This window comes from Parus major, chromosome 3 (genome assembly GCF_001522545.3).
Source record: "Parus major isolate Abel chromosome 3, Parus_major1.1, whole genome shotgun sequence".
NCBI classification, from domain to species: Eukaryota; Metazoa; Chordata; class Aves; order Passeriformes; family Paridae; genus Parus; species Parus major.
The window spans coordinates 89,168,816-89,190,674 of NC_031770.1; the positions used below are offsets into that span (position 1 = coordinate 89,168,816).

At 37.3% G+C, this 21,859-nt stretch overlaps 1 protein-coding gene across 2 annotated transcripts in view; it reads right to left on the reverse strand.

Annotated features, from left to right (window-relative positions):
• Positions 1 to 1,521: 1,521 nt before the first annotated feature.
• Positions 1,522 to 21,859, reverse strand: part of GFRAL (GDNF family receptor alpha like) — a 27,846-nt gene continuing 7,508 nt past the window's right edge. Inside the window, exons 3-10 of one of the 2 annotated variants that reach the window (XM_015622480.1) lie at positions 18,690 to 18,842; positions 16,681 to 17,118; positions 15,924 to 15,980; positions 14,962 to 15,289; positions 12,819 to 13,078; positions 9,760 to 9,858; positions 4,718 to 4,799; positions 1,522 to 2,835 (exon numbers count right to left, since the gene is read on the reverse strand). In XM_015622480.1, the coding sequence (XP_015477966.1) occupies positions 2,778 to 2,835; positions 4,718 to 4,799; positions 9,760 to 9,858; positions 12,819 to 13,078; positions 14,962 to 15,289; positions 15,924 to 15,980; positions 16,681 to 17,118; positions 18,690 to 18,842 (1,475 nt within the window). In that variant the 3' untranslated portion in view covers positions 1,522 to 2,777. Of the gene's footprint in view, positions 3,700 to 4,717; positions 4,800 to 9,759; positions 9,859 to 12,818; positions 13,079 to 14,961; positions 15,290 to 15,923; positions 15,981 to 16,680; positions 17,119 to 18,689; positions 18,843 to 21,859 lie in introns of both variants that reach the window. The other variant, XM_015622479.1, reaches the window with a different exon arrangement.

Consider the following 21,859-nt stretch of genomic DNA (forward strand, 5'->3'; position numbering starts at 1 on the left):
ACACAGCAGGCAGAAGGACTACAGCCAAAGTCAACTTAGTCCTTTGAAACCAATGTCAAAGAGATGATATGTTTGTCAAGGAATTGTCATGTATCCGCCTGGTTAAATGCATTTGTGATTTTGCAATATGTGGTGTTGAAGCTGAAATAAAATCTGTCTCGCTGTTTATTGAAACTGATATGCTCATGTATTATGCCAGATTCAGCAGCTTTGACTAACCAGCTCATGCATACAGCATTAGCAAATATAAGCTGTCACTAACGTGTATGCCTGTGTTGACTTTGTTACCTTGTAATCCATTTTGAGTGCTTTTTCTTAGGATTACCTTTTAATCTGGTGTTCCTGTGTGTTTTTATAGCAGACAAATCTCTTTTAAGTTACTAGGGAAACATTTCTTTCCTCCATTAACTAAACATTAAAAGCTACAGGCAGGAATGGAGGTAGGAGTTGAAAAAATTCAATGAGGCATTATCTAACTTCAGATGTTCCAGTGCAGGATAGAAATCTGTGCCGTCTAAGTGATGTCTAAGATTCCCTATACACTTTGTGGGAGACTGAATGACTTCAGCATGTGGTCTGAAACATGAAAATGCTGATGAAGGAACTTTCTTGGCAAAGTCAACAGCAAAATTCCCTACCCCATGCTACTCTTGAAGTGCCTCAACATGAGCTGCAGTTAGTTATCTTCACTAGCTTAAACATAAAGGTTAGTATTTTCTTTGGTGGAAAGACAGCCACAGTCATTTTTTAAAAGAACTGAATGGTGTTCTCTGTTTTATGGCACCATCTTCTGGTGTTGATGCTGCTTCCATCCATCTTCCGTGTTCCTAGCTTGGTCTGATGTCTAGCTCAGAGTACCAGGATGTGATTCCCCACAATAGCCTCAAAAGGCTGAACCCATGCCTATCCAAGTAGCTCACTCTTTTGACCACACAAGCAGGGGAGACAGCCAGGGAAAAATGTTCATTTAAAGAATTCAAGAATTCAAGAATCACTGTGGCATGACAGAAGTAGAAACTTGGGCTTTACAGCCTTGTAGCTTCACAATGCATAAGGAAGAGCTAGTCCTGTGTACTTGTTTCAAAAAATCTTCACACATTTAATTTGAAATTATTGTTAGATAAAATGCATAAACAATCTTCAAAGAAAATACTGGAACCCAGCATTCTCCCTTTCAGATGGGAGTTCTGTAAGGCAAAAATTCATGCTTTCTCCCTCTAGCCAAATCAGCCTTCATTTCTTCACTTTGGGATGTCCCAGTTCCATTGGAAAGAGGATGACATCCTTACCCAAAATGATGTGTCCTGGGAATCCTGTCAGCAATGAGACTTAATTTTCCTCATCTGAGTATTGGATGCAGATGTTTTAAAATGTTTTAGTAATGAAGCTCTTAAAAAATACTGCTTTTTCTTCCATCATGGTCAAAGATCTTAAAGTTCTTTTCCAAACTGGTTCTATCATTCTCTGTTCAGAAAACTGTGAAGCAGTTAGAGTATAATCAGGATCACAGGAATACAGATCATCCCAGCAGAAATTTCTTTATTTAATAACTAACACCCAGATACAGACAGACTAATTTTACACATAGAGTGGGGGGAATGTACTTTTCCCATTAAGCATTTTAGTCATCTCTTAAGAGAGAGCCTGTAAAATTGCAGAACACAATAGCCACTAAATATCTTGCTGCCTCTCAGAGTAACATACCTTCAGTTTCAAACACATTTTACATACTTGTTTGTGAGCATGTGTGTGTCTAAGAACATATATGAGATGGGTTTCTAGTGTCTAGATATAAGATAATTAGAAAACAAAAAGTTTCCTAGACAGAAGGTAATTTTTATTGTTGTTGTCAATCAAGGTTTAGTTAAATCTGAATTTAAATGGATCTCTTCAAATTTTTTGATGCAGAGGGTTCACTGGTTTTTGAAGTCAGACTGAAAACCAGCACAGGTTTCATGTCAGAAGTATATTTCCTGTATAATTAAATGTTTTTATCCAACATATTCTCAACAGTATTTTCAGTTTTAAGACTTCCCACTTCAAAGTTTTAAAATTCAGAATATGAATACCACTTTGGTGAGAGTTAAGCCAGATACTGTAAAAATTGTTGGATTGCTAAAGGAGATATTTTTGAATAAAAAACTAACCTCACTTTTATGTTTCTATATTTCTGTCCGAATGCTGATTTAGTAAGGACAGAACATTTGATTGCAAAACAAAAAGGACTTTCTTTGGTTTATGCAGATAATAAAGACAAAGAAAATCCATGTTGTAATAGTTGTTCAAGATTTCTAAGCCTCTCCCCAACACAACTGCACACTTAACATTTTGCTCTACAATAATAATTTTGTGAGCTACCAAAGCCAGAAGCAAGAGTCACACTGAAGTGCAGAGATTCTTGCTTTTCTGATCACATTTATTTCTAGTCCTGCATCTGTCATCTAGCACTAGATGTGTTCCTAGATCAGTCATCTCATGGTCAAAACTGGAGGTGAGTTACATTTAGTGATAATTCAAACAAAATTAAAACTAATCACATTCAAAATAAAGTTAATTAATCAGATGCTATTATAACAAGACAATACATGAGCTATTTGTGGTAACAATTGAATAAGAAATGGCAGTCCATTACTCTGTGCTCATCAGAACCAGATTGTTACAAAGATTTAACAAAGACAACTCACTGGTAGTAAACAGAAGCTTAAAACTAGCAAAACAACTCAGCTATAGAGAGAAATCCAGAGCTCATAGTCACAAAGTGGGATCCAGAATGGTGTTTAGGGACCATGACTCCCAGGACAGTGCAAGGGGACAATTAGGCACTTCGGGTCTTGCCTAGGGACAATGAATAGGAAACAGATGATGAGATGGGTGATAGCTTCTCTCTTGAGAAGCAGGCACTTCTGCCCTAAACAAGTGACTTTATCAACTGGGCATTCAGACCAAAAAATGCTTTCTGAAGTTATTGAATTCAAAGTGGCCAAACCTCACGCATTTCTTTTAGAAGCATATTGGAGGAGAAATTAGAAATGGTTTCAACAACAGCATTTTGGAGTCAAAGCATTATTCCAGAAAGTCTTTTTATTTCTGAAGGGGGTTGTAATTGTGATCTTCTCCTACCCTGCAAAAGCTCCACCATCAAACTCCAGGCAGCTTAGTTGTGACTGCTGCTTCAGGTACTTGGTACCTGGGAGCCTGCTGTAAAAACTGCCACATATGTGCTCTTTACCGGGTCTCTAAAATGTTTCTGAGTGGATTTTTTTTATTTCTTCCAGATGAGTTGAGATCAGAAAGGGTGGGCTTCAAAGATTGCTTTTGTTGATACAGCATTTATACCAGTGTTATGTGCATCTAAAAATGTAGGAAATGTACAGCTCAGGAGAGATCTGTGAATCTACACAAATAAGAAATACCACAGTTTTGCCATTTTTTACCCCTTTTTTCAGCTTTTGAAAGGCTTAAAATAAGCTAATAAATATAAAAAAATATTTAGTATGCTTAACTACAAAATTCCATAATTTATAGTAGTTTTTCTAATATATATTTTATTATCACATATGTACAACAGGCTGGCTTTCAGGAATACCCTTAAAAAGCATAAGCAACAGAGTTCATTTGTGACTTTTATAATGGGCCATAAATGTTTCAGAAGAATGGTCTGGCGAGGGACTTCTTGACTCATATTTTGTTCTGCAGGCTCTGAAAACAAAGAATGTGCATGTTTTTAACAATAAACTATCCAGATTTTGGTTTGAACTTTGGCTTAATTGAAATAAGTGGCAGAATTCCTTTCTTTTTATGATGAACATTGTGGTATAAAATGATCCCCTTCATTGTTATTAATGCATTTTTCTTTCTTCTATTTTCTGTATTCTTTAAATCTGAATTTTCTTTATATGCTGATATTTCTGTAACTGCAAACCTAAAGAGAAAGCCTGTGTTCCCATATATCCTTGACTTGCCTTTTGCATTTTTCTACAATTCCTCTTTGATCTGCCTCGGAATTTAATAATGAAATTTGACCCAATATCCCTCCCACTATATATAGCTCCTGCTACATCATGTTCTGTTACCTATCATCTGACAGTGTAATTCTTGAAATCTGGCCATTTAATTTGGTCCAAGAAAATGTATCATTTAAGAAAAGGCCATGTTCATTTAACTAAGTGAATGCACATTTCTTTTTTCTTAAAGCATTGGTGTATGGGCAGTTTCCCATATGGAGGGAGGGACAGAGGAAGAGAGGGGGGAAAGGGAAAGGATGGTAGGGATGGTGAGTGTTGTTTACAGACTCCTATGAGCAAAAATGGCATTTGGCAAGAATATTAACTACAATAGCAGCATTCACAATTTGGTTTCTAAGTATGTTATAATGCTGAATATTCTCATTTCCTTTTTGCATTACCCCTGCCTGCTATGGGGCTAGGAAGGTAGTCTTACAGAATTTTTGAATTCAGATTTCACCTTTCCCTGCCATGGGACAGGAAATGAAACCTCCTAAAGCCTGGGATCTCTGCATGAATGGAGGGCATTGTAGATACATATCGTATTTCACTCTTCCCTGCTGACACCCGCAATGTCAGTTCTTTCCACCACTGGGGCATGCTGGACTGTTTTTAAAGACAGTCAGAATGTCCACCTTTTAACTAAGTCAAAACGTTTTATTTTCTGTTTCTTCACTTTTCTAGAACCAGTGATTAATATCCTTATCAAATACCTGATCTTTAGGAGAGTCAACAGGACTATTCCTAGGATGAGAGCTATACAAGAGGAGTAAGCAATAATGTAGACAGTTTCACCTAAAAATAAAAACAGAAAACAGAAATTAAATATTTGCATTTTTAGTAATAAGAATCAGACTTGAGATCTGTATTGGAAATCATACATATGTGAGCTAAATTATAAATTTTGACAAAATTACTTAAGAGGAGGAAAAAGACCTAGATGTATGTCAATGGTAGGAATGACTCTTCCTTTGCCATTTGATGCAACATAATTTTCAGACTTCTTTTAATAAATACCAGCTCCAATAGCACTTCATATGTATAGCAGTGCCTTTCACTGTTGCAGGGGAATAGCTTGGTACTATGATTTTTAAGTATTCTCCCTACTGATTTAAAAATGTCTGTTTTATTCTGTGTGTCAGAGCAGACTTAGCTCTTACTTATCAACTAGACTAATTTTCCTTTTTCACATATTACTGTAATTACAGTATGGAGTAATACTCCACCTAGAATCAAATTAACTTAAAATGGGATCTAACACTGTTTTTCTGGGCCCCATTCCCATGGAGTTTCCTTTTTCTGTTAGGCTTCTCACCAAAAAGTCACCTAGGTGACTTATGTGCTAAAAATTCCAACTGTTGAAAAACTGGGAGCTGTTTCAAATTTTCCAGAGGAGGAGTAACTTTTTTCCCTGAATCCATTGGTTTTGATCAAATGTCTTAAGGAAACATTTCGGTTGAGAGTGTAATACAAGCCCTGGACACAAGATGGAGAGGTGTGGAGGTTAGATGATTTCACAAATGCAGAGCCACAAGCATAAAACATGAGGCCTTTCTGTGATTTTCCTGTTGCACTGATTCTGTCATCTTTGTACAATCAGATAAGTTTTGTTTATATAGGAATTCAAATGCAGAGAGCCCTAACTGCTCCTGAGCTTCTCCATCTTACATAGCCAGTGAAACATTTACTAAGAAAGAGATGGATTCCTGGACTCATCATTGAACCACTTACCTGGGCTGTGAGAGGTCATATTCTGGTCTCTGAATAAGTTATCAGCTATTATATATTCCATGTGTTATGTATATTCACAGAACCCCCAAATGAGACATTTCTGTGTACACTGCATACATGAAGCAGGTGTAATGTATCATCTAATACAAGCACAGGTGGTATGGATGCTGGAGCAGCCCCAGGAAGAGAGAGTGAATATGTATTCCACAGCAAGGAAAACAAGGAGCTGAGCAGGGCATTGGATCTTCCTGGCTTTTGTTGTAGGATGGTGCTCACTTTTTCTCTGAAAATTATCCCAAGTTCAAGCTTTCCAAGGTAAGAAAATGAAAGCAGTCAATGAACCACCACAATCTGCACAAATGGGAGGAACATTCCATTTAATCCAGTAACGTGCTGGAAAATAATATGCTGAATCTTTGAAGAAAGAGGGGTGAGGTCTATCTTAGAGAAGGACTTCTAATAACATATATTAAAAACTACATCAGCAGTTTGCCTAACTCCCAAGTTACAACATTTCTTTCAGATGATGGGTTTTAGCGAAAGACTAATTTGTAGGCTTTTTTTTTTAGTTTCTGAACCTTAATTGTACATGCAGCTATTTTTTTAAAACTTTTTACAAACGTAGGAGCAGCTGTAGGGGCAACAGTTTCTTACTGTTTTGAAGTGAAAAAGTGACTTTCACACATATTTTAAACAAATGGAAACTTTTAAAGTAAGTCACCACAAAAATTATTATAGCTAACAAATTATAAATTGTACAGTCATGGATGGTTAAAAATGGGCTAATAAATTTTCAGCAAACAGTGTTATTTTTTTTTAATAAAATTTGTAAAAGGTGCTTCATTTCAATCAAACAAAATACTGAAATGACCAACTGAAACCTTTTTTCTATTTTTTTGACAAAATCCGAAAAAATGCTACTTTTTTGATGAATAGCTGGTAAAAGAGATGTTGATTCAGTTTTATAGGGAACAAAGGGATTTTGGTGAATCTTACTCTATTGTATATCTACCTGCTTACGTATAGCTAATGCATATTCAACAAACATTAATCCCAGCCTCTGCTCAGAGGTTTCCTGGCTACCTGCAGCTTGTCACAGGCTTTTTTCTACAATTATAGAACTGTCAGACTGACAGTGTTTGATACCTTATAAATTAAAGTCACTGGAGCTGAACTAATCTCAGTTTCCACAGCAGCTGGTATACTTACAGATAAAACCCACCAATTACTTGGTTATCTAAGTACTCAGCGCAGCAAAACTCCTCAGTAGGAAATACATGATAACACTAAAATCTAAGACAAAATTTTAACCATTTTGGGTCAAGCCCAATTTTATTGTATCTCACAAGAACAGGGTAAGTGTTCTGTCTTTCGAGCTTCCTCTTCCATAGAAAACCCACAGCTTTGCCTCAAAGCTCCATGGTGATAAAAATAAATCCTTGTCTTCTCACATGAATAATTTTTCAAACTAAAGTGCAGGAAGCATTCTATTAAATTACTTGGATCTGTAAATTCATTGATATAATTTGCATAGGATAAAGCCAAAACCAGGCTGAAGACATATAATTAGGTAGACACATTAGAAGTTTAGATAAATTTTACTTGATTTATCACTTTTTGAAATTGTTTCCAAAATGTGATCAAATTCAAGCTTACAGGAAAAGCCTCATTAACTTTTGTATGATTCTGACTCTGCCCACACCACATCTTGTTAACAGAGTTGTATCAGCCCAAAGATGAGTCTGTTGGCCTGTTCCCTCCTGAGAATGTGAATGTGTTTAAATCTAGTAAAGATTTCTACATAATCCTGGTATTGCATTTTTACACCCAAAGCTGGAATAATAATTTTTCAACTTCCATTGTTCTATTTATTTACAAATGTATTTGAATCTATGTATATATGCTTAAATTTATTTTTTATTGTGAAAGACTCCTATTACAGCAATCTTATCCAATGGGATGATTTTCAATTCTGATGAATAAAATAGAGAAATCTGTGTTTTTTGAACAGTAAGCTATATTTTAAAGCATAAAACTAAGAAAAAGCTGAAGATATGAGTTTCTTCTGAGCATGTTCATCTGTAGACACCATTCATTTCATCTGGTGAAAGAGTTCCTTGTATCTTTCAATGAAAAACTAAGTAAAGGATTCTTCTGAGATTTTAATGTAGAGATATCAGCAGATTTTATCTCATGTTTTTCAAGCAGAAAATAGCCAAGAAGCAAATGTCTTCGAAAGTCTTCGCACATGTGAAAGGCCATATTTGACAAGTTAACTGCTTTGCCTCTGTGCCCTGAATTCTTCTTGGGATTTGATTTCCTTAAAGATAAATATTTTGTGAAGATGCTAACTCCCTTTGCAGCCTGAGTGAAGCATATTTATTAGCATATGAATCTAGGACACTGAGTTAGATTTTTGGCAATGGGATTTATGAAACAATTTGCAGTATGGTTTTTACCATCAGGCAGATATCCTGAATCAAATTCTTCTTCTTGACCTGGCTTCCTATGAGACTTTTATGGCTTAGAGTTCCCATCTCGTGTACATGACAGCTACAATAGAAAGAGTATTTTATTGTATGGTTTAGGCTGGTCAGCATTCTTTTTATTTTTCTAAAGCCATCCAAAGTTCTGTTAAGACTTCAAGGAAAGGTTTTTGGAAAGTTTTCAGACTTCAATGTGAACAGAATTAACTGGGTGCAGGCTGCTTCTTGCAAATATTTATCTGAATCTCTGAGTGAAATGTAAAATACATTTTAGCCACCAAAAAGGGCTACATTAGAACTAGTCACAGGGGTGCAATATCTCACGTTTTGCATTTTCAAGTGTAGAATTTCTTGTATTATGACTTGCATTATTTAACCACTAGGGTCTTGTTCCAACTAGGGATTCAAGCTCCCTCTGTAATTGGCAAGGAGAAGTCAATACTTTCAGTAAATGCAATCCAAAAAGATTGGACTACTCTTCCTTTGAGGGTCCCTGACTTTCTTCTCTGGCTACACAGAGCACTTGGATGACATTCATGATTCTTAAGTAACTTTAATGCTAACATTACAGCCAAATGCTTAATTGTGCACATACAGGTCTCAGGAATCTCATTCCCTTAATCCATTTTTATATCCTTTTTATCCCTTATCCAGGTTTCCCACTTCAGGAATAGTTGAATAGTTGATGGAGAGGTTAGAAGTCACTTTATTTTCTACTGCATGCAGAAATTGAATTATTTTTTTCACAGTTAAAAGTGTTCTGTATGAACAGTTCTGGGAACTAATTTGTAGTATTGTCTGGAGAATTGTAATCTGCCCTGCACAAGGTATAACAGGTCACTCTCATTAGAGGTGATATTTGTGCATTAAGCTCTTTAGTGTTCTCTGTAATTGGGCCCCTCAAAAGGAAATATAAAATAATATTATTTCAGCAATGAAAACATTTGTATATTAATTCAATATCCTTTAACTTTATGTTGCTTAATTTCTTACTGTAAATGCATGGAAATAAAAATAGCTGCAGCTCTTCAGCCCATGGGAAACTGTGTGCCCTTCTGCTGTTTTAGGAGGTGGAGTCTGATGGAGTGTAACACAAGCCCCTTCTCAGACCACTTACTGTGGCTTCTCATTTTGTTGTAACTACTAGAGCAAGTCAAGAGAGATTGAAGTAGGTGTTACACCAAAAATAATAATTTGTATTACACATTATGACTGCTACTCTCTAATGACTGTACAGATAGTCAGGCTCTGGCAGGCTTAATAGCTTAATTTTCCCCAATTATAGTACACTGATTGTGAGACATCTATTTCAAAGCCATTTATCAGAGTAATTGGTTCAGTCTGATTAACTTTATTTTGTGGATATGTAAGTTAAGCCAAACAGATAGGGAGATTTCCAGACCAAATGAATGAGCAACAGGTCAAGTCCACTTGCCTGAATCTACCCAAGGGACCAGCCTTTGGTCTCTTCTATCATACATGAGGGATATCTCAAGAGCATTGCTGTGGAAATCATGGAGTGACTTGCCCAAACTCACCATTAATTGCAGAAGAATGGAGCTGTGCTCCAGAAATCCTTTCCCCTGCCATTTCTGTATTTACCCAGTGAAAACCTTTCTTCCGAATAGAAATTTGACCTGGATATTGGAAAGAAAATATCCATTCAAAATATTACTTTAAAATAATAATATAACATGAATATTGTTTGATACTTTGATAACAGCCACAGAATTTATAAAGGGAGCTATTCAAAAATACTGTTTACTGATAGTTGAACAAATTGACTGAATGCAAAGCAGTTCTTCCTGTTCCACCTCAGTTTTCCTTATGGATGACAAGCTTTGAAAATATTCTCTGCAACAAAACAGCTTAAATTCTCTTTTCACATGAACTGTTTTAAAAATAGGCCCGCCAAAAGAATTATGTCCACCAAACCAATATAGAATATAGAATTTCCACAAGGAAGAGTTTATCCTCCAGCTCCATTTCTAGACATCAACAAATTTTTTCACAAGGGCCTGTTGTCTCAGTGGGCATAATTTCACGAATATACCTGAAAATACATATCTTCTGTTGAAATTAAAAATAGGAGGTTTACTTAGGTAGTTTACAGAGTAGGAGCCTAACCCATACAAGGATACGTCTGGTTAATCACATGAACAGAAAGCTGAGAAATTTTTTAATATAAGAAAGGCTCACATTTGCAGCTTGGAACATTGTCCAAATAACAATGGACTAAATCTACCTGTAATTTGTTTTGGTTTTTTTCTGTGAAATCCAAAAATACAATTCAGAGAGAAAATATTTTGGAAACTTAAATTTTTTCTTTCCCTCACTGACATTTTTGCTTATCCCCGTTGAGACACTGATCCTACATTGGCAATGATTCAACTGTGCTTCTGCTTCATACAGCAGCAGTCACAATTCTTGCCTTTTACTGAGTCTGCAGCAAATGCAATCCTGTGAGCACAGCCTCGAAAGCAAACACTTGCAGCAAAGGCAATGCCATGCAAGAGTAGGAAGATAACATGGTGTAAACACCGCTGCTGGGTCTGTTCACAGCAGTTCTGGAGGCAAAGACCCCCTTTCCAAATCCTGGGTATTTACCCATTCAGAAATGTTTCAGAGTTTAAGATCATTGCCATTGTAAGAGTGAAAGTCTGCCAAAGATCACCACCAGGCCAGAGGAATAACTCAGCAGATGGGGCTGGGTGGGTCCTGCAACAGAGTAGTCACTCTGTACACATCTCTGTACTGCCACACAGAGAATGGCATTAAAAACATGCTTTATAATAAAACCCATAATCACCACCATCAGTTTAGCTGCACTACAATCAAATATCTAGGGGAAAAAAACAAAACAAATAAAGCAAGAATAACAATAAGCTGAAAGTGTTCAGTGGAGTATGTACTGATCCACCAAAGGCTCTGGATCCCTGAATTTTTTGTTTAACCACCAGGAAATTGTTGTACGACACAAGAAATATAAGCTTCTGTTCTTCAGTCGTAATTAGGTTAGGGAAGTTTCAATCACAAAAACCCTCAAACCATTTTATCCTAAGACTGCTTCAGGGCATGGCAAAAGCTCGTCAGCAATTATTTGATTATTCAGACATGAGGATCATTCTTTTGCTTTGTAGGTTAAGAAATAACTAGCATGGTGATGTGTTCACTCATTTTGACTGTTAAATTCAGCTCTAAAGCAAGCAAGGAAATAATATTCATCAGCAAAATCACTGCTAGAAGTCTCAAGTCTAGCAGTGTTACATTATCACTTTTCCAGGGGAGTTGTTATAAGATTTTTAGTATTTTCTCAGAGACTGGATTTGAGTAATGATTAACTAAACTAAGAACAATGTTTCAGCAACTTGATTTTAATTTTTGGGTAGCCTTTGAGTGACACGAAAAAAAATGACACCCTTATCAGTGGGACAGTTTTGGTTTTTAGAACTAAAAGAGTAGCCACTTCATTCAATGAAATGCATGCACCCAATTCATATATGCTTTCAAAGTACTGTCCATCAGATAAAACTATGAAATAACCATTTCTTTTCATTTAAATCTTTAGGTATCGTCACCTCTTCCAGGTTAGTTTAAGAATATATATAATTTTAGAGTACACATGTAGAAGCTGGCATAGGGCATGATGCACTGGCGAGTAACATATCCTAAGATGATTTAAATTGCAAAGTAGTGGGTGTGATAAGTCAGGGATTTGAGGAGAAGAGAATACTTTTGGTCTTTGATCTGGTTGATGGACCAGATGTCTGCATGCAGCTGGAGCACTGCAAAGGCTGCAGATGAACCTCCAGGTTCAGTTTATGCTGCAGGAGATCAGGAACTGCCCTATGATTGAAAACCATCCTGTGATGTGACCCATGGCACAGTACGTGGGGACAGAGGAGCTTTGCTTTGAAGGCACTTTGCAGATTCATACTAAAACATTAATATTGCTGTTTATTGCATTAACAATTCTCTTAACCAAAGGCTTGGCAAGGACATGTATCTTTAACAACAATAATTAGCTAATTAAGCACATGAAAACCATTACTGGTTCTGAGAAAGTACCTATATTTCATCTCAATTTAACCCAGTTTTTTCACTGAAGACCAAATCCTAAAGCCTACTTTAAACATTTGAAGCTATTTTCTGCAGAATGAATTCTGTTGCTAATTACATGTAAGGTTTACTAAAATTCAGACTCCAAGAAGAAAAGAAAGAAAAACCAAATGCTACTTCATATTATTTGTAAAAAAAGTGTACCAAAGTACATCATTAAGCCAAGAACAAGAAGGCTTTGGAGTATTCCAATCTGCATATTAAAATAGACTCTAGAAATTGCTTCTTTATTTCAGAAAATTCAAATAATGAGACACGTAGTCAATTCCATTGGTTTACTACTATTATAACTTTTTCCCCAGACCAGAGGAATAAAAATGTGTGTCCAATTTTTGTTTTGATTTGGATTTTAAAAAGCCTTCATCTGGAAATATCGCTGAAACCAATGGTAGCAAAGATATAGTAAAGATTTGATGCAAATCAGCATCTTAATTCTCTTTAAAACTAATTATTCTGTAAAGCTGTAAGCGTTACTCACGTAAGTCACTGAAGCAGGATTTGCTGTGCAGCATGTGATGGAAGAGCTCACACAAAGGCTGCTCCACAGGAGGCAAATTCTGGCAGGTGCACTCCATGTGCAGCATCGTGCCCCAGTTGCTGATGTAGGCTTCTTTGCAATCAGCGTTGGCAGAACAGGGCATGTCATCCCTGATTAAAGTTTCAAGACAAGCTTCATCATTATAGCATTTTTTTGTCACATGTCTCCAACACTTTGACCGAAAAGTTGTGTATTTTTTCCTGGTAGGGGTAAAAAAAAAAGAAAAGCAAAAGAAGTGTACAATGACTCTTCAACAACTGTGATTTCATAAAAAGACATTTAATGAATACCACTAAAAGAGAGTGTATTTCCAAGGTAGCATTTAAGCCTTAAAAATCGCAATATTCAGTGATAGCTGATATAAATTTTGACAAAAACTGCACTTCTAATCAGCACCTGTTGCCCAGAGTCCAGTAAAAAAACAGTATGAATTCCAACAATATCAGATATTCAGAGAAGAAATATGAATATAGGAATTAGACCAGTCATCACAATGAAACTACAGCAGGTGCTGTTCTAGTGGATAAGTTTTTGAGCAGTGTGAACGAAGAATAAACGTTCATCTTATTTTGCGTTAAATAATCTACATCCAATGTCAACCCCTTGGCCACCCAAATGCTAACAAATACAAAGTGTCCAAGGCTCAGGAAAAAGTACAAGTAATTCAGTAAACTTAAAGATGAATTGATAGCAAAGATAAATTACATAAATAATTAACTTGTCACCAAGTTCAATAATCTCAAATTATTTCTTTTTATTTGCTGTTAGGATGGAACAAAATTGGCCTTTAATGCACTGTATATTACAACAGAATATACCCATTATAAATTAACTAAAAAATATGTAGAAATTAAAAACAAATCTGTCATTAAATTTTAGAGGATGATAAAGGTAAAGTCTAGTATATTGTACGTTAAGTTATTACAATATTCTTCCTTAATCATATAGATATGTTATTAACTTTCTGTTGATATTGTGTTCACAAGCATGTCACATGGAAAAGTGTGGACTGTTGCAATACAGGCTAGAAAATTTTTGTACATATTTTCATTCAAAAGTAAAGGTTTCAAAGCAGATGCCACCTCTGCTTTAATGGAATTATTTTCATTCACTTCATGATTTATGGATGTGACTAGCCATAATTCACAGACTAATTTTGCTAATTGTATGCATTTATTGTCAATGCCAGAGAAACGTTAATGTTCCCAAAATGATGAGGAATTCAGCCATTATGACCTTACATGTACAGACATATATTTCTGGCCCTTTGGTCGATCTCACCGACAGCAATCTAAGTAATCTGCACAAACCCAAAACCATCTCTTGGCCTCCTGGTTTATTGACTGAAGGTTAATTTGAGCACAATTTTTGAGGTAAAATTCAACCCTAATCCACAAGGTGACTACACGAAAAACAAAATGGGCCAATTGACCATCCATAAAAGGAGGCAATGAAGTTGAACTACAAGTATGGGTAGTCCTGTTGTATGTTTTAAAAATATAAAAGAAACTTTGAAAAGGCATTATCCTTCATGAGTTTGGTGGTCTGTGCATGCTTCAGGCCAGATTTTTGAAAGGTTTTTGCAAGTATCCTTGAGATGAAGACAATAAGACAGAAGTTTTTTGAACAGGCCAAGTTGTTTGCACGGCTGCTGAGTACAAAGGGTCAGACTCTGCTCTTGAAAGGTAATTACTTTTACCAAACAAACTTTGTCTGGTCTGTGGCACACCTTGTGCAAATTGCTGGAGGGCAAAGGTGCAGACAGGCAGGTGTTATCTGAAGAAAGTGGTAATGAAAATATTCAATAGCATAGTTTGTCCAGCAGAAACAGTGTTAAGTGTCTTGACACAGGCAGAAGAAAAGCCCACATTAGTTTCCAAACCTTTCTGAAAATTAATCATTTCAGTTTACTTGTGGTATTACTTCTGGAATTACCACAGTTGGTGCAAACATCTGTGAAGATGTCAAACACAGCAGATACAGTACAGAAAATAATTTTGTTATAGCTGAGATATAAAGAGTATAATAAAAATGGTTTGACCAAATCATTATTCTAAAGCACCTTAGTGGGCAAAATACTCACCTGCATGACTCATTCTCTTCACACATGCGGATTACATTCAGACATGATGGGGGTGGAACTACAGTAACTGCACAGGGCTTGCCATGGAGAAGTTCTTTGGCTCTGTGGCAGGATTCATCATGCTGGATGCAGTCACAAAATATCATCATTTGGGCAACTTCAAAAGGCATATTTCGATAGAAGAACCTTATGGCTGCTTGACATCCTTCCACATTGCATTTCTTATTTACTGAGCAAACTTTAAGGTATAGGGACAACTGTTTGTTACACACTTCATCTTCAATGCACTCCCTGTTCACATCCAAACAGCTTCTGTTTGTTGTGTACACTAAAAAGAATAACAGGTTTTAAAATAAAATCTCAAGAGCATGTTTCTCAAGTGATGACTGGTAGGTATCCTGTCTACAACATTCCCAGTAAATCAAGATTGATTCCCAAAACTCTGACACAGCTCTCCTAGCATTACTGCTTTTAAGCCTAGTGAGTAACTTCACACTTCTTTCTTGCACTGCTTGGTGCTCACAAGCCACCCTCGTGAAACTGCTGAAATCTCCAGTGTGCAGTCTTCTGCTAGGCTATGTAATAAGTAATGAAGAAGAGAATATAAATGGCATTTTTTTGCTATTAATATCAGTTTAGATATTTCCAAACTGTGAAATAAACCTTCCAAAATATCTAGAAAATTCTAGACCCTAAAATGCTTATGGGATAAGATTTGCCTCTGTAAATTTGACAGAATCATGATTGTTAGCTGATTTATATTTACATTACTTGATTGTTGCCTGTTACATTTTTGGGTTCTTCTCTATCCAGTACCTTAGCTGAAAATATATTGGATCTATTAACCCCCTGCTCATCCATTTGAATGAAAAGGATTAATTTTAATCTGAAGGTACATCATATACTGTCTGAAAACAGAGATAAAATTATTTATTAGGATTCATCAGTAAATTCAGCCTTACCTTGTTTGGAGAGAGCAGATAAACCCCATTGCAATTTTGTTTCCATACTAATATTGTCTAGAAGTAAAAGATACAGATACAGGCATAAACTGTAAATAATATCTTTGCTTTTTAACACTTAAGTATTGGCTGTCTTGCTGGCATAGTGCCAGGAGTGAAAATAAAGGATAAAACAAATTGGTTTGACCGAACAGAACCCACTAACAAATTCTAAACCCTCTATTGCATACATTCATATGTTTTAGGGTCAAAGCACAGTTTATTAAAGGCTGCTGCTAATGTTTTTTACATAATTATAGAACCTATGAACTCCAGAAGAGTTTTTTAGAGCTTCTCAGTGCATTATGAAGTCAGATTTCTTGTGAATAAATAAAAGCCAGAGGCCTTAATGTGTTTATCAGTGGTCCAGTTTCCAAGTTCAACTAACAACTTGTCATGGACTGAAGTCAAGGCTGGCAGACAATTTTTGCTATTCAAAGATTATTTTTATTGATCTTATACTGTGTCTAGTTATAGTGAAAAATTAAAACTGGCTGATTTAGATTAGATTGTATCAAATTAACACATTGAATGACAACAGTATTTGCACTCAGACTATCATTTTCTTACAGATTATGAATTTATTTATAAATAAATCTCCTAAAATGATCTTGTTTTCAATGTTGAATTGCAAATGGGCAAGAAAACCTTTTTTTTTTGTAGACTGTGGACACTACTGTTATGTACTAAACATTCAGACTGCTGGAATAGCACTAACCTGTGTCAGTGACCAGATTTTTCTCACCATCAACATCAGCATTATAGTCATCATCACTGCCATCACTTTCACTAGCTCCTGAGGCTTGGCTTTCCTGAGAGTATTGTAAACACGGGTTGTTAAATATTCCCTTCCAGATTTTAACGCATCTCGTCTGAAGCGGCTCTGAGCACGTGCACTTTCCCAGAACTGTTTTCCTCAGTTCTTTCCAGGCTAACAAACACTTTCCAGGCACGGGGAAGCTGCAGGTGTCTGCAGCTGCCTGGCACACACGCTGGAAGCTCCTGTACGCGGCAGAGCAGCGAGGCTCCGCTCTACAGCGCTGCTCTGCGCTGCTGCAGTCGCTCTCCAGCTCCTCAAAGCTTCTTTGGTCTTCAGGGTTTCTGTGATGCCAAACACTCAGTTCAGTGTCTGACCTCGAGAAAGACTCCAAATAGTCTGTAGAAATAGGTACAAACACAGTTATAAACCAAATGGATGATGGATAACTGGAGTGTGAATATCATAGAAAAGACAAAACTAATTTTTGGGGGCATTTATCAGACTTGAGAATATGCATCATCATAGCACAAAAATTCAGGGAAAGGGTACTTGTCTCAATGAGTCATATAGCTCTAGTTTAATTCTGATCTGTGTGTAAAGACATAATAATTTCAGAGTCTTACAAACTAATGAATCTTTCTCATGTTTACTAGAAGCTGTTAGCTGTATAGTACAGTCCACTCTGACAGTCCAGCTGCAAAACAGTAGTAAAAATATTCCCTAAAATTATTGCATAAAAAGTTTAGCTTCACATAATTTTAACCACCTTCAGTTTTGACATATCATGGATTATGATTTTAAGCAAATGCATAATTTTTAAAGAGAGAATGACAATTCCAGAAGATGCTTGATTCATTACCTAAAATAGTAATTTAAGTTAGACAGAGAGAATTGCTCCTGAAAGTGCATAGCAACACCATATGCTGTCCTTTGTAGGTAAGTTCAGCACTAAGTCCATCCAAACTTGTTTCTACAGTGAAGATAAATGTAATCTCAGTTGGCAAAAAAATACAACATTACATCTTTTTGCTAGAAGCAAAAGCAAGTGCTCCAATGACATCAATATCAGGTTTCAGATATCCATCCTTCTTGTTTGGGGCAAGGAGTTTGGGGCAGATCAGGGTGTTATTATTCCCTCTGCAATAAGACCATATATTCTAGTACTGTATGATGAATGCTGTGTGATGCCAATAGGGTGTGATGGATCAGTGCCAGGAATCACTTTGAAACTTACTTTGCAGTCTCTCATTTCTCATTCACTGGCTGATTTTAGCTCTCTTGTGTCAGCTTTGCTAATTATTATGCCAGGAGACTTTGGACAAGAAATTACAATTTCTTCATATACCAAGTAATTCTCAATTACAGAGATAGGTTTTCTGCAGGGATAAGAGTTCTCAAAAAAAAAAAAAAAAAATTAAAAAAAAAATGAGGGGAGTGGGCCCATTGATCACCTGAGAATTTTTAAAAGAGTTTTTAAAATATTATGTATAGCTTTATGGAGGTGGTGACTATGTTTCACACATCCAGTAGCCTGTCCTAGATGTAGTAAAGGTCCTCCTGCAAATTAGTGTGACACAACTGCACCCCTGTGCATCCCCATTCACTCATTCTCCCAATCAGAAGGTACTGGATGTCTCTCTAAATACACAACTTGGATCAAGTGGCTCTCAAATCTCCCTGGGCAATGAGTAGCCCTCAACACACACTGTGTATTCACTCTTGCTTTCCAGTGGATTCAACAAGAGTTTTAGAAGCCATTTCAATTTCTTACAAATATTTTTTCATTTTTGCTTGTGGCATTTCTTTCATACACATACTGGAGTGTGAATATCATAGAAAAGACAAAACTAATTTTTGGAGGCATTCATCAGACTTGAGAATATGCAAAGAAAGTTGAATCCACTTAAAATGATAGTTATAAAATTACTGGGTTTGGTCTTCATAATTATAACTTTATGCTTAGTTACCTTTACTAATGCTGCACCATTTCCCAAGCAAAGTTGTGATGCTACAGATATTATCTGTAGTGCAGACACAGTTTTTAAATTCTGGGTATTTTTCAGCCAGGACCTGGATTATTCTATTACATCCAGCAGTGTCTTCTGCCTTGCATCTATTACCTAGAATGCACCATTAAAATTATAATTTCATTAATGTTTATGAATGCTTAAGGGATATGGTTACATAAAACAATTCAGTTGAAGAACAAAAATAACATGCTTTGCTAAGAGAAGATGGTTTGTCATATTTTAAAAAAAATTAATAACATTCAAAGTAATATAATAAAGCCGTGAATACAATATTGACTTCTTTTATTTGATCTGATCCATTGCCAGAAGCTCTCATTTACAAAGTGCATAAAACCTTAAACTCACACCTTTTATTTTAGGCAGGTAAGGCACTGAGACCAAACTAAAAATGTGCCCAGGAGTGGAAGGGGCACACACTGAACTCAGAGACTTATCTTGATCCTATGTAATAGAAAGAGGTGCCTGGTACAGGGACAGGAACACACAGTGCAGGCTTGAGGCATCACCATGTGATAGAGTGAGAGACAGGACACAGAGGGTAGACCCAGCCCCATGATAATGGTGATGAGAACCCCAGGCTGAGGAGATACCAGTTCTGGGTCAGATTCTCTCTCTCATGTGAGGATGGTGTGCGCCTACAAATGCCATTTGGATACTCCCTTGAACTGCTACCCTATAGAACAACTTCACTGCCTAAGTGTGAGAATGACAACAAATTTAAAGGAGGCCAAGAGTAGTTTGATTTTTCGGATTTTTATAACAAAAATGAGGGAGAAGTTAACATAAAAAAAAAATAAATGTGCAGAAACCTTAATTTGCTGGCCCAGTTTCAAGTCTGTTTGCACATGCACTTGGACTCAGTGGTAAAGACACTCACACAGGATGTCTTGTTTTCCGTGTACGGGTAGTGAAAATAAAGCACATGTACTAGTTTGTATTTTTCCAAATAATAATAATAATAATAATAATAATAATGATGATGATGATGATGATGATGATGATGATGATGATGAAAGTGGGATCAAGTGCATCCTCAGCAAGTTTGCTGATGACACCAAGCTGTGTGGTGCAGGTGGCACGTTGGAGGGAAAGGATGCCCTTGGAGAGACCCTGACAGGCTTGAGAAGTGGGCTGATGCAAACCTTCTGATGTTTGAATGAAGCAAAGTGCAAGGTCCTGTACCTGGGTCACAGCAATCCCAGACACACCTGCAGGCTGGGCAGAGAAGGGATTGAGAGCAGCCCTGCAGAATAAGACTTGGATGTGAAGGTTGATGAAAAACCTGTCATGAGCCAACAGGGAGTGCTCACGCAAAGCCAGCTGTGCCCTGGGCTGCACCAAAAGCAGCATGGCTAGCAGGTTGGAGGAGGTGATTCTACACCTCTGGTCTCATGAGACCCCATCTGGAGTGCTGCATCCAGCTCTGGTGTTCCCAGAATAAGGAGGACATGGAGCTGTGGGAGCAAGTCCAGGAAGCTGATAACAGGACTGGAGCTCTTCCCCTGCGAGACAGGCTAAACAAGTTAGGGCTGCTCAGCCTGGAGAAGGTTGCGTGGAGACCTCACAACAACGTTCCAGCATCTGAAGGGCACTACAGGGAAGATGGACAGGGACTCTTAGGAACTGTAGTGAAAGAACAAGGAGTAATAGGTACAGACTGAAAGAAGAGAAATTCAGGTTAAATTGTAGGGCGACATTTTTTACTGTGAGGATGATGAGACACTGGAAGAGGCTGTAAATGCCCCATCCCTGTTAATGTTCAAAGCCAGGTTGATAAGGCTTTGAGCAACCTGGTCTAGTGGGAGGTGTCCCTGCCCATGGCAGGGGATTAGATGATCTCTAAGGTCCCTTCCAACCCTTAACATTTTATGATTCTATGATTTATTACTGCTTAAGAAAGTTACACATAAGAATGTTACATGTGAAGCATGTAGTTAAGTTTTATTTTGTGAAAGGCATGTTCTACCTTGTTCAAACAGGTATGTAGGTCCCCAAACCAGCACATTTCCTCTCTTTACCTCATAGATATTAAATGTTTCACAATATGTAAGAGAAGCAGCATGTGGCTCACAAGATCCAGCCAGGTCACAGGGCAGCATGAGGATTGCTTTTAGGCTACTGAGCATACAGGCTGATGTCTCTGCCCTGTGCTGTCTGGTTCCTGCCTTGCTGCTTCCCCACAGGTGTGGAGCAGCAAAGACTCTGCACTCAGTAAAAAGGCAAAGTGAAAAGTCCTGTGTCACCAGCACCACAGGCAAGCTTTGATGTGACCAGAGTTTTAAAATCACATGTTGTTGACACAAATAGCAGTGCAAGGCAATGGAGGCAAAGCTCTGCAAGAGGAAACAGTGCATTTTGCCTTTACCTGAAATAATGAGAATCAGCTATTCCAGATTTCACATCCCTGTCCTGATCCCCTTTTTTCAGACTCTCAGTACTCCCCTTTCTCCAGTTGCTGACTAAGGAGGGTTTGGGGGTATATCAAATAATATGCTACTGGAGGGGAATGTCCCAGGCCAGCAAAAGCTGCAGGTCCCAGGCTCTGCTCCCACTCCAAAGAAGGAGGTGATGGTGGCTGGGATTGCCTGTATCTCTCCAACCCCATTTCCAACTTTCCTTCTGCTTTTTCAGAAGCAGGTCATGAACTCTGACCCTTAGTCAAGGAACTCAGGAGATTTATCAAAGGTTGCAGACACAGGATACTCCCTGACCATAAAAAAAGGATGGAATCCTTTCCATTGTGGTGACACAGCCCATGAAGATGAGTGAGTGGATATTCTATTCTGTATTTTATCAGCTAAATAAGGGATAATAAAAGAATTTCAGGAAAACGTATTCCAGTAGAAAAAGAGGAATAAAGATCAGGAGGGGCTTGTGTAAAAATTAGCTTACTCACACAATTTATGACTGTTTTTTTCAAGGTCCAGAGTACACTTCAAGGGTAAAGGTGAGTAGAACTAGAAGAATAAACCCCCATACCCCAGTATATTTTGTGCAGCACTCCAGCCTCACTCAGCTCACCTGTCTTCACAACACTGACAAGTCGTGGCCAGGAGTCAGGGGCTGTGTTCAGTGTGTTCAGTGTGTTCAGTGTGTTCAGTGTTCAG